This window comes from Sinocyclocheilus rhinocerous, unplaced genomic scaffold, assembly GCF_001515625.1.
Source record: "Sinocyclocheilus rhinocerous isolate Xijiao unplaced genomic scaffold, SAMN03320098_v1.1 scaffold869, whole genome shotgun sequence".
Lineage (NCBI taxonomy): Eukaryota > Metazoa > Chordata > Actinopteri > Cypriniformes > Cyprinidae > Sinocyclocheilus > Sinocyclocheilus rhinocerous.
In genome coordinates this window covers 541,993-555,650 of record NW_015653483.1, presented here as the reverse complement: position 1 = coordinate 555,650, position 13,658 = coordinate 541,993, and the positions used below count along the sequence as shown (strand labels likewise).

Sequence of the window (13,658 nt, the reverse complement as noted above, 5' to 3'; positions counted from 1 at the left end):
CAACAGAGCTGATTTAGATGACAAGTGACATCACGTTCTGTTGCCAATCAAAACTTCAGCCAAGAGGAATACACATGCTCATTTGTATATTGAACTGTTTATTAAGTAATATGTACAAAACAAACTGTATTTTTTCACCTACATTATAGAAAGGAAGGTGTGTTTTCACCTACATAATACAAAACTATTGTACACAAACACTCTTCAAAATGAAATGCTCTTTTCTGTGCGTGTCAGAGGGGTGGACAAATTGAACTCAAATCTCATGGGTAAAGCACACATTTACATGCACACCAAAAATAATGTTCACGTAAAAAGAATATTTGGTTACAAAAATAACTTCTTGAATGTTGTCAGCTCTGAAAGCGCTGACTTAAGAAAGAGGGAATATTCCCATCTGACAGTTTACTCTATTTTTGACAACTCCTAGCATCACCAGTAACATAGAAATGTCTAATATTATAAGTTTTATAATTTTACAGCATTGTAAAAGATTGGTAATCCATGCAGTTGTTGTAGTGTTTAGCTTAGGCTTTTTAGGTGTTTATAATTATTAAAATGTACAATGAATTGTTGTAGTGACTCAGAGGTTTTATATGGAACATTATTTCCACCACAGAATAAAAAATATGTACATTTTCTGAAGAAAATGTGAGTGGTGCTTAACGTGGCAAAACTTGGGCAGTTACTGCAGTCTTTTTCTAATTTTTTAACAATTGGCTAGAATTTTTATAATGTTTTAACACGACTAATCGCTATTAGCACGTAGCTATTCACTGCTGGCATGTGTAGCATGTTGGAAGTCCTGCTTGCTAACATGAGTCAAAAGAGCCAAGTCCCATGTCTACACAATGTTCTGATGCAGAGATATAGGTCTTGCTAAATGGTTGCTAGGGCACTCTGCTTGGTTGCTAATCATGACTTTTTATCTTTAAAATTCAGACTTTTTTTCTCAGGATTGCGAGTTTATATCTTGCAGTTGTGAGGTTTTCTTTTTCTTTAAATTTAGGTTAGGAGTCTAAAAACTGTCTAAAAAAAAAAGAACTGCAAGATGTAAACTCAAAATTCAGAGAAAAAGTCAGAATTGTAAGGTAAATTCGCAATTACTTTTTTATTATATATTTTTATTCCATGCTAGTTTTATGTATGGCTTGTGAAATTATTAATAAAACAGTTCTGCATTAAAAGCAGAACCATTGTCAGCTATGCATAAACAACGTTACCTTCATGTTTAACTTCATGTAAACTTCTCCTTCAAAAAAGAAACCTAGCACACCTCATGTCTAAGGCTAATATGGTAAAAACCATCTAATATGCTCAATCAACTAAACAGTATTTTAGGAAGGAATGGGGGCAGGCACTTTATTAGCATCAGATGTAGCATGTGATTCCTGCTCCAGTTCAAAGGTCACATTCACAAAAGAAGCAGTTCCTTCTGGTTGCTCGATCTTTGGCTGCTGGCCGTCCTGATTGTGCTGCTCCTCAAAACGACGTTCTGCCTCCTCAGAGAGATGGTTCTCCTCCTCTTCTTCCTCCTCCTGCGGATTACACATTATTAGGGTGTCACAATGCGAAAGCTGTTCAAATCGCTCAAAGCATGTACAACAATAATTGTACATGCTACTTTTGAGAATATCAGCTAATAAATGAAGGCTGTAGCGGTGTACATACCTCTTTCTTCATCCTGTAGTACTCATCAATTGCATACTGATATTTTGGTGTCGTGATTCCCAGCAGTGAGGCCATTTTCTCTCCAAGATAGTCACAAACTGAAATATTTGGGTTGAAATGTACATTTTGGACTGTTTTTGTATGATTAAATGTCACAGGCTGGAAAGAGTTTCATTACCTGAGATGGATGAGGTAGCCACTCTCCACATTTGGAACCAGACATATGGACCCCAGGTCAACTTTGACTATAATCAGAGATGCAAAGTGACTAAGATGTTCAGATTATTAAAAAGAAGCAACTGAAACTACACTTCTATTTAAAGGTCCCATATTTTACGCCTTTCTGGAGTTTTATTTTAGGTTTTGATGTCCTTAAGAATATATATTTGCGGTATAAGTACCAAAAACCATCTAAATATATTTTTACAGCTCCTTTCTCAGGAGCTCTGCTTAGAACAGGTCGATTTTGGCCTGTCTAATTAATATTCATGAGCCTCTCTTCTGATTGGCCTGTTGTTTTCTGAGTGACGCCAACCAACAGGTAAACCACAGGTAACTAGGGTCATGTATGCTGTAGCCTGCTATGGCAAATAGAAAAATAGAAACACCTGTAATGATGGCCACTGCTGAGGGAAATGTTTTCCGGCCTTACATGCCGGCTCAACATCGTGAAGTCTATCAGCCATCGGCGATGGACGATGGTATCGTCTATATCGGCCCAACCCTAGTTCGGAAGCCTGTGCAATGATGTAGTTTCCTGACATCCATCGACTGAACAGCGTTTTCTTGATATGTTCCCGTGTTGTTGTTGCTCAGCAATGGCATGGACACGATGTTGTCTGGGGCTTTGGCAAATGGAGAGTAGGACTGTGGGCAGTGCTCGGGGTGGTGACTGAAGGCGGAGAATGTGTAGTTCTGACGTCACCTTTTTACGGAAGTCACAACGGCATCGTGAAATCGTGAAAAGGCACAGCTACTTTATGTAGGCTGTGTGCATTTGTCTGTGGATTGACTGTTTTGAAACTTATATGGTAGTTACATAGCCCTTAGATCTCAGTTATCATGAAAAAAGGAAAATTTCAGTTTTGACAATATGGGACCTTTAAGTTAATCTTTAAAAACGTATAATTGAATGACACTGTTAAACAATCTTTAGCAAATATCAGAATTAATATATATATTTCATACTGTACATTATAATGCTGTAACACCTACATTCACATACAATATTAATATCAGCCATTTATCCGTTATTAGCCATAACATGAAAATATTTGTTAACTTATTGGTATCAACAAGAATTTTGATATTGTGCATTCCTAATATCATAAAAGTTTTCCATATGGCTAAGTCTTCTTGCCAGTATTCTATTCCATGTTTCATTATTTGGAAAAGAGCAGTCAGGTTATTCTTTGAAAATTCACCATCTGTCCTTCACAGAAACAAGAAAGTCATACATGTTTGGAACAACATGTGGGCGAGTACATTTTTTGATGAACTGTTCCTTTAATAGATGACAAAGGTAAAATTCAAACCGCTCACCACATTCCACTGAAGGATCATCTAAACTTATGACAGAGGAGAGATGTTATGGGAGTGTTTTCTGTTGAGGAAACAAGGAGGAATATAAATTTTTGTTCACTGACGTTCTTAATCTTATCATGCATTCATAATGGCCGATTAGCGTCGGAGCAAAAGCCTGATTTAATTGCCTTTGGCTGCATCTGATTGTTTACATATAACAAAGCTCGCACTTACAACTACAACTTCCTCCTGCATGAAATAATCACAACACATGCTGGCAACATGTTTGTTGGAAGAATAGCTTGCAGAGATAACAACTGGATCTATCATCCTCTGAGAACCTTTTAAGTTCTGCAGCTTTAGCACTGGCACAGTGAACGGACAGAGCAGCATTCCACGGGGGCCCCAGAGGCCCTGACTAACCTGCACTCTGTCTGGCTCTAAAGTAGGACGTGTACTGAAAGCAAGCTCATCCCAGTGATGGTGTGTTTCAATGCATCATTTATTGCTGGTTGACACATTACGGTGTAAAATGTAAACTATAGTGCCGTTCAATCATGACGTCAATTTGTAGGCCATGTGGTTACTTGTGTTTCTGACTACTACTGAATGGGGTTTGAGTGACTGGATCACAAAACATTTACAACTGTATTTAGCATTAACAACTTGGGATCAACTGAGATGAACGTTAAAAGGACATTTCATTCACAAATTTAAATGTCATCATTTAGCCATGTTGTTCCAAACCTGTATGACTTACTGTCTTCTGTGGAACATAAAAAAAGATTCTTGAAAAATTTTTTTTTTGTCCATACAATTAAAGTCAGTGGAGTCCAAAAGACTCCATAACTTAAAAAGTTATAACCAGCTTTTTAATATAGAAGGCTCAGTTAGAGAAGCTCATGTGATGATAAAATACAGCACATGCAAATCTACATCCAGAACATGCAGGCAGACACATTCAGAAAACAAGGCAAAGCTCAGAGGACAGTGGCGATGTGTCTCACCTTAAAAAAGCTGCTGCTCCGGTCCATGAGACAGGACTGCATCATCCTCTCTGTAGACATGGTTGGGTGTATACAGCTCTTCTGTGTCAGGCTGGGTCTCTGTGGATCACAGACACATACTTTATTTGAAGCCCAGAAAGAGGAGATCTCAACCCATTCCACACAGATACGCCAGAGAAATGAGCATACAAGACTAAGAGCAGGAGCCTGCCATACATGCACCTCAGGCACACTCTAAACTTCATTAAAAGCTCTCTTCTCATTCATCTCATTTCCTGCCTGATGAATTAACTTGAACTACACCCTTTACACACACAATACTTTCTTATACATCCACACAGTCACATGCTCAAACACATCTTGTCCTAGATTGCAGCCAATATTATCTCGGTTACAGCTAGAGCTGCCATTTTAACATGTTGTTTTAGTACAATTAAAAATAAATGAATAAATATATAAATAAATATTTAATTGATATCATTAGCTATAACAAATTACACAGTACATTTGCTTAGAGATCATGGGAGAACTGGTAAAGCAAATAGAGATGACAGTCTGAGTTTAAATCTTTTGCTCACCGACTTTTGTAAAGAAGTTTTCAAAGCAGCCTCAGGCATAATACAGGGAGGGGGGATCAGCTGGGAGACTGGCAGAGACAAAACCAGGGCAAAGGTCAAGCTGCGAGAAAGGGTGGTGGAAGGGGCAGGAAGAGGAATATAAAGCTTTCTAATACACTTAATCAGCCGTGAATGCACTGCTCAGCTCAGGTAAGAATCAAAACCAGCTCCATGCGCAAAAAAAGAAACCCCTGGAATGTAGTGATCACCTGATGAATGTACTCTTTGCTAGGCCATATGTGCTGTATGTTTACAGTAAGAATAAAAAAGTTTGAAAAAAATTACAAAGAGTGTAGTGAAATTTCACTGATTTGAACTCCTACTCTTCATAGCTGTATGTTAAGTAGTAGTATTCAAAAGTTTTTTTTTTTTTTTTTTAAGGAAATTGATACTTGTACTTAGGAAGGATGGATTAAATTGATCAAAAGTAACAGTAAAGATGGATGTCTTGTTTCAAAAGATTTCTTTTTCAAATAAATGCTGTTCTTTTGAACATTAATCAAAGAATGATAAAAAAAAAATTAAGTTGCACAACAGCACAACTGATAATAATAAGATATGTTACTCAAAACTTAAGTATACAATGATTTTTGAAATAGCATGTGACACTGAAGACTGGCTGCCGAAAATTCAGCTTTGCCATCAGAGGAATAAATTACTTTTTTTTAGTATTATTGTTTTACTATATCTTTGTTTGGAAACAATTTATACATAAAGTGTAGTGAAATGTCATCGGTTCAAAATCCCTGGTTAAATTAAACAAGCTTTCTACATTGAAATGGCCACTATGTGACTGATCAAACTGTCATTCATCAGAGTGGGACAAGCTGCTGAATACTGCATAACCATGGATGGTCATAGATTAACATGTTCGAGTGATGTCAATACCATGATAAGCTACATATGAGCCATTTTACAGCTTATGTAAAATGGGTTTAAACCATAAATGGGCTGAAGTGACTAAGGACTGAAGGGACTATGGAGGGAGCTTTTCGTATTGTACACAACATTCTTTGACTTCAAAACATTTATGAAAAGTCATTGCAAACGTAAGTTGCATAAATACTTATGCAATACAGCAAACAATACAGCAATTAAAACAGCCACACCACCCAGTGCTGCCTCTGCAGGTCACTTTGTTCACGATGAGCGAGTGTCTTCTCTCTCACTGCAGAAGATTGTCATCAGCTGGAGCAAGCAGTAGCCCCTCACTGCAGAACACGAGATCCAAGGGGCATGGTTGGATCCACATTTAGGGGGTGGAGAATGGTAGGTTTAGGGGTGGAGATGGGTGGGTTTAGGGATCAGGAGGTGGAGACAGGTATATGTATATGTAAGGTGGGAGGAGTTGGATCTGAATCCAACCACGCCCCCTGGATCTTGTGTTCTGCAGTGAGGACCATCTTGGAGCAAGAGCCAGTACTGACCCACTTCCAGATGCTGCAGATCCCCAACACCCAGAAAGCTTTGATCCAGCACAGCTGTCTAAGTTATGCACAACAGCTTTTTCCTCCACAGACAGCACAGTCTTGCTGTGTCAACCTGACTCCACTCTTACCATCAACAAAGGAAACACAAAGCCTTTTTTCACTGGTTGAATTTATGAGTTGAGCTAACACAAAGCTGCTGTCTGAGTGCTGACACTGTAAGGGGAATCATGGCAAACATGTGCAGCTCAGCTCACAAAGCCTTTGATGTGACCATCAGAAGCTTTGAAAAGAACCAGCATCTCCACCCAAACTATTGCTTTCTTCTGGACATATCGCTATGACTCTTGTGTCCTCCAGAGCCAATTTATCAACAGTGCCAAAGTTCAGACTGCCCTCTGGGTGGAAGGTCTTTCAGTAGATCAAACCCTAAATACTGGAATTCCCTCCAAATGCATCTGTTCACTTATTGTTATTTAAATGTTTTGATTTATCCCTCTTTTATTATTCTTCTTTCTCCTGTCTTGCTTTCTTTTGTTCTTTTATGCATTATTCCTGTCTTTTATCTTTGTTTGTCATGTAGTTTTTTTTTTTTGGTCACACTTTATTTTAAGGTCCAATTCTCATTATTAACAAACCATTAGCTATACGGCTTTTGCCTCAATACACTCCTAATTTGCTGCTTATTAATAGTTAGTAAGGTAGTTGTTTAGTTTGAGTATTGCGTAGGATTAGGGATGTAGAATATGGTCATGCACAATATATGCTTTACTAATAAACAGCCAATATGGTAGTAATAGGCATGCTAATATACCACTAGCTAATAGTGAGAATTGGTCCCTATACTAAATTTATAACTTTTTTTAAGATTCATAATAATAATAGTTATTCATTCATTGAACTTTATTTCCAGATTCAAGGTCCTTTAGCGAAACAATAAGTATTATTATTATTATTAATGCTGTTGTTTAATAATTTGAATAATATTCTAATGATGACATTTGGTAACACTTTAGTATAGGCACCAATTCTCATAATCCAATTGTTATTAGAATGATTAATCAACTAGCCTAATCGTCAATTATTCACCAATTAATCCGTAGGCTTTGAACCATTATTCCGCTTTTGTTTTTTGTTTTTTATTAGAGCTCAGTCTCTCTCCTCCAAATCAATACAGTTCTTAGCTCTTGTTTTTTTCTCTCTATTCCTGACCAGTCGTCATGCTCCACGGCAAGCCTCAGTACAATCCAAACGGCACAACTCTTACAACCACCCAGCTGCTTGGAAGGAATACATCAGCGAAAACTGAGATTAACATTTTTATGTTGTTGTGGTGGTGGTTTTTCAGGAAATCAGTCTGAGTTTGTGGTTTTTCAGTATGAGTGAGGTCCAGGTATTTCCTGTGAAGCGTTGTTCCTGCGCTGACAGAGATGCATTGAGTTTGATATGTTAATCTACTCCTCTTTGTGAAGGGGCTTCACCTCATGTTGTTGCTGTAATGAGGCATCAACACATTCATCTTTCTTCAGCAGGGCTCAACAACATTTTTTCTGTTTGCACTGCCAACATTACATAGTCCACATCTATATCCATAAACATAAGTATGTTTGTTGGAAAATGATGACATATGATGCAAAACAAGTGACAGCTCCTTCATCTGGCTCGAAACTCTCACAATGGCCCCAGGACATCAAGCGAACCATTGTTGAGCCCTGCTCAGTATATAAACCAGAGAAAGCAAGCTGTTATCTGTTTTTGAAAGACTCAACAAGACACACATGCATACGGCTCAGTGTGTAAACAGGGAACCCCTTGGACTGCCAGCACGGGCAGAATAAACAGGCCAAGTTATTAAATGGCCACTGTGGAGCGCAGACACGCAGAGAGAGAAAGTCTAGTCCAGTTGGTCATTTATCTCCCTCATCCGCTATCATCTCAATAGGGATGTCACGGCACTGGGATACACGGAAAACTGCAGTTGAAAGGAACGGTCTTTGTTAGTGTGCCGTCCAAAATGTCAACAACTGCAAACAAGACCAGAGGCAAACTCTGTTTTCCATCCAAACAGGGTCATTTGTTATAGCGTGCTGGCTTGTACCATTGCACATAAGTTTCAACATGCCAGTTTGTGTATGTATATATGTCTGTGTAGATGTAGAAGACCACTCAGCTGGGCTGTTGGACCCACACAAAGGCACATCTGAACTACGAGGCACAGAGCGCCTCTGTTTCCTGCATACAGATGCACACATAACAGGTGCGTGGTAGCAGAGAGGATTTTCTGTAGTCTGGAGAGACCTGGCAGGGCTTGACAGGAAATGGAGCTTGCAAGCAATTAAAGGGGCTGAGCCATAAACAAAAAGAACAAATATAACAAGAATGTGAGACGCAACTCAGTATTTCTGGTATTTATCCTGGGCTGATGTAAACACAAAACAAGAACTTTGAGTGCAGCGCATTTTAATATATGCATGACAGTGAACAGCAGGACAGTGAATGCCACAACATGTCACTCTTAAAAAAAAGAAAAAACATTGACAGCCTTGAAAATCGCAGGACAACAGTGCAGCATGACTAAAGAAATGACTGAGAAACAAATCCAAATGTCACACACAAACAAAATCCACACTTCATTAAAAGGACAGTTTACCCAATGATAAAAATTTCCAGAAAGCTCTTGTATAAAAAAAGCATGGCTGACATTCTGTACAAGATAACCATTTGTGTTTTCCTGTGATTATATATTTCCTTTGTTACTTCTTGTGCAATAATAATGCACCAGCACATATATTTACACTATACCATTCAAATCTGTAAGATTTTCTAATGTTTTTGGAAGAAGCCTCTTATGCTCACCAAGGCTGTATTCATTTTTTGAAAAATAAGAGTAAAAACAGTAATATTGTGAAACATTACTACAATTTAAATGAACTGTTTTCTATTTATTCATCTGATGGCAAAGTTGAATTCAGTGTGTCACATGCTCCTTAGGAAATCATACTAAAAAGAAACAGCATTGATTTGAAAATCTTTTGTAACATTTAACATAGTGCTGGGCGGTATGACCAAAAATTTATATCACAGTATTTTTCAAAATTATACCCGTTTCACGGTACATGACGGTATTTTTTTTTTCATGACACCGGTATTGCGGTATTTTAAAAATTCATATCATAACAAAAATAAACACCGGTATACGGTATGCCGCCCAGCACTAATTTAACATTTTCCACCCTTTCTCAAGACTTTGACAACCCTTTGATTGGCTAAACTATTCGCATGTGAGATGCAGTGGCGGCTCGTCGGGGGAGGCAGGGGAGGCACAGCTTCCCCATAATTTTGAGGTGAAAATGGGAGGAGGACGATTTAATGTTAATAAAATTCACAGTTCATGTCTCAGAATGTGTATATTTTGTCAGCTATCTTTTAACACAGACTTTTAAGAAGGGATGGATGTTTGCTTCAAGTGATAGGCCAGGTAAGTGAAATTATATTATCTTGCTGTATGTGTGTCGTTTTCTTTACGTTTTCTGACTAAAAGCAACCAAAAAGCTAATTTAAAGTAGTTAAGCAAATAATAATAATAATCGGCAGGGATCCCAGACCAATACATTTAGTGTGTCTCCTCTATTTTAAAACCCACGAGCCGCCACTGGTGAGATGAGAAACAGCACTAACAGTAATCTCATGTTAGTGGTCAAGTAACAGTGCTTTGCAATCAAAGTGGATCCGTATATGCATTCAGCAATTGAGCAATAGGCTTTCCCCCTGTTCCAGTTAATGTAACCGACAGAGGAAGTTACAGCGTGTTAGTGAATGACATAGTCTTTCCAGTCCTGTTGGACTGGAAATGTGTTGGTTTAGACTCAAAGTGTGATTCACAGTAGGGCTGCACGCATGCGATTTATCGTGCAGCCCTAGTTCACAGCTAATGAAACCAGACGTGTTGTTTGTATAGGTTATGCAGTTTTTATTGAAGAGATCTTGTGAGTAATATTAAACAGCAAACAAATTAAAGTCTAAACAAGTCAACAATAAAATATGTCCCCATGCAATGCAGAGTGTTAGAGTTTATAAATCACCCCAAAATGACTTTGATCATAATTATGCTATGTTTTCATTTCCCTTGAGTTTCCCATAATCTTGGGAGAGAATTTTACAGCCAACTTAATTGTTAACACATCTATATGTTAGAGACTGTAACTATGACAATTACAGCACATTTCACACACACATTCAAAGAATTATACTAATAAATCATCCTCAAGTCTGATGCAGTGGTAAGACAGTATGTGAGAAGGGGAAGGGAGAGGGGGAAAACACTGGCATTCTATTGGATAATGAAGTCGTCTGGCACTGTGTTAGGACCCTGCTGCTATATGGTCCTCCACCTCACAAAAACCCAGCTGGAAAAAATCCAGCTCGGCTCAAAGCCTGTAGAGAGCTCTACCCGCCCAAGGGGGACAGCAGCCTTGAGGGACAACAACAGTTAAAATCTTCACACGCTACAGACACCCCTGCTTCAGAAACAACATCAACATATTTTATGTGCAACACACACGCGTCTTTTCAGATGGGGTTTCAGGTAACATACAGAGACAGAGATATTAGCTGTGAAATAGATCCAGCTGTTAGATCCAGTCTCTCTTCCATCGGAGTGACTCTCATCAGTTTTGTGGTCTGTTTACAACCCAAATGATGTGCTGAACACTTATGCAAAGCCATTTCAATAAAATGTGGCATATAAACTCACACCTAGATTACATTTATTTGTTGTGTCAGTCGTGGTAAGACTTTTCTGTTGTTATGCCGACAACCATTTACTATAGTCACTGTCACTGTGGTTATTGGCATTATCCACGGTTATTGCAAACACAGAATAGCCGATTTAAACTACCCAACACTAATTTTATCACTCTGTTTGTATGTGTTGCTGTCAGTTCTGCAAGTTATATTGATAAGCCAGTAGAAGGCATCACTGAATCATTTACTCAACCAATTCAGTCAACCATATTATTTATTTAGAAACTGAACTCTTTATGATTGAGTAATTTAATAATTTATTCTAACATTTTGTTCAAACAATAATTTATTCAGAAATTAAATAAGTGACAAGTCATTGAATCATTTACTCAACCGATTCACTCGAATGCACTGATTCATTCAGAAACAAAACTAGTGACGATTCACTGAATCATTTACTGATCGATTTGTTCAAGCTCACTGATTCATTCAGAAAATAAAAACAAGTGATGAGTGATTGAATTTTATTCGATTCATTGAAACTGATTAATTCATAAACTGATTAAATTACTATTTTTATTAGAGAGTAAAGGAATCACTAACTCATTTGACTTGTTTAAACAAAGAGATTCTTTCAGAAACAAAACAACGGAGTGTTATTATAAGTGAGCCAGTGAATCATTCACTCAACTGATTCATTCAAACAAACTGATTCACTCAAAAATACCTGTGTTTTTGTCAGCTCTGTACGAACTGGGGTTTTTGAAACTTGTCTGAAATGTCTGATACCCATAAAAGTGACTGACACAAAAGTAAATTACTCTTTCTTGCAATACCCCTCATAATCCAGAGTCAAATGTACTAAAACCATTGATGCAGTTTCAGAATGCACAAACTTAAAATATAATAATAAAAAAAAACCTGAAAACCAGAAATCTGACTGACAGTACATTCAAGTTAAAGTGGTTTTTAAGCTCAATCTCCTGCTTCTGTGTCTGAAAGGATTGCGGAGAGACTCAGAAAGGCTAAAAAAAATGACATTAACAGACACAGCCGCAAAAGCAGGCAAAACAGTGAGAAAACACTGAATAGCCTTTTGTTAAAATAGCCTTTTGTTACCGCAGACTGCACAGACCAACAAACTCAAACCACCCGAATGCCACTGATCAGGCTACATAAGTGAAGGCTAAAAGGTGACCATTTAAATCTGATTCCATACATGCACTGACTCTCAAAATTTTATCTCAACCATATCTAAGCCTGCTCACAACATAGGATGGGTGTGATCTCAAGATCCCCAGACACACAGGCAGGAGAAACACATAAACACACACTCAGAGGGAGCGGGCAGAGGCCAGCGCTCTACAGGATGTGGCCAGCTCCACCCCACATAGCATGTCCCAGAGCAATAACCAGACAAAATGAGGATCAAACAACGATTTATACATGTGCTGACAAATTACCAGACTCATATATCGGGCTGTTCTTGCATTTAAGTGCTTAGTGCACATCTTTCATTCAGTTTCATCAAGTTTCCTTTCCTCCAATGCCCTGTATCTGGCTCCAAATGCACCTTTTGATCTACTTAAAAGTTTCCTCCTACTCAGAATTTACCCTTTCTCTCTCTCTCCATTTCTTAGTTTCTGTGTCAAACACAAAGAGGTCTCTCTTTCAGACAGTGCAGTGGGAAGCGTGAGGTGATTCCGTGGGAAAGGCTCTTGGCAGACTGGCAGCTTCCCGACTGCAAGAGCTGATATCATTTCTGGAGTCCTGAACTAGATTCCAAATGATCATCCGAAAAAGAAAACAATTGCTTTAACTTGCCCATCAAGCTATTATGATCCTTCTCATTGTCTTCAGAACAGGTCTAAAGCAGGTTATCATGATAAGAAGAGGTTTTGAGTGCAAAGACCATCTTCAATCTAGTCCATATGTTTAAGTTTATTTCTTTGATTTCCGTAAAACATAACTCCTCCCAACCAAAACAACAAACCTGTTGAAGGTTTTTAAATACCAAAATAGCAAAGCTTAAGAAACCAAATGGGTTTCATTGCTAAAGCTGGATTCCAGCCACATCACATCATCCAAAACTCTGAGATATGAGGATGTATGCCAGTTAAAAGGAACTTTAATATAGTTTAAAGGGGTCATATGATGTTGCTAAAAAGAACATTATTTTGTGTATTTGGTGTAATGAAATGTGTTCATGCGATTTAAGGTTCAAAAAACACATTATTTTCCACATACTGTACATTATTGTTTCTCCTCTATGCCCCGCCTTTCTGAAACGTGTCGATTTTTACAAAGCTCATCGGTCAGAAAAAGCGAGGTGTGCTGTGATTGGCCAGCTATCCAGTGCGTTGTGATTGGCCGAATACCTCAAGCGTGTGACGAAAATGTTACGCCCCTTACCATATTGTGATGATGCCCTGTCAGGCCGGAGCGATGAGACAAAAACATTAAAACCCATTATAAACGAGGCAATTCTTGCATCCAGTGGGGACATAATTACAGATTATAATGACTTATACTGTCTTTTTACGCGATGCGTTGCATCGCGCCACGTAAACATAAAACCATGTCTGCATTTGTGATCGGAGAAATGACAAACAAACAAGCCCTACTCTACACTGCCCAAAAAACTCGCTTTAAATATAAAAAATATAAAA

The 13,658-nt window shown here is 38.2% G+C and overlaps 1 protein-coding gene across 3 annotated transcripts in view; it reads right to left on the bottom strand.

The window, feature by feature from the left end:
- LOC107716314 (ras and Rab interactor 2-like) overlaps positions 1–13,658 on the bottom strand; it is a 54,975-nt gene that overhangs the window by 28,040 nt on the left and 13,277 nt on the right. The window contains exons 1-2 of one of the 3 annotated variants that reach the window (XM_016522687.1): positions 4,781–4,830; positions 4,203–4,301 (exon numbers count right to left, since the gene is read on the bottom strand). In XM_016522687.1, coding sequence (XP_016378173.1) covers positions 4,203–4,301; positions 4,781–4,819 — 138 coding nt within the window. In that variant the 5' untranslated portion in view covers positions 4,820–4,830. Of the gene's footprint in view, positions 1–3,213; positions 3,275–4,202; positions 4,302–4,780; positions 4,831–13,658 lie in introns of those variants that run through there. The other 2 variants (XM_016522688.1, XM_016522689.1) reach the window with 2 other exon arrangements.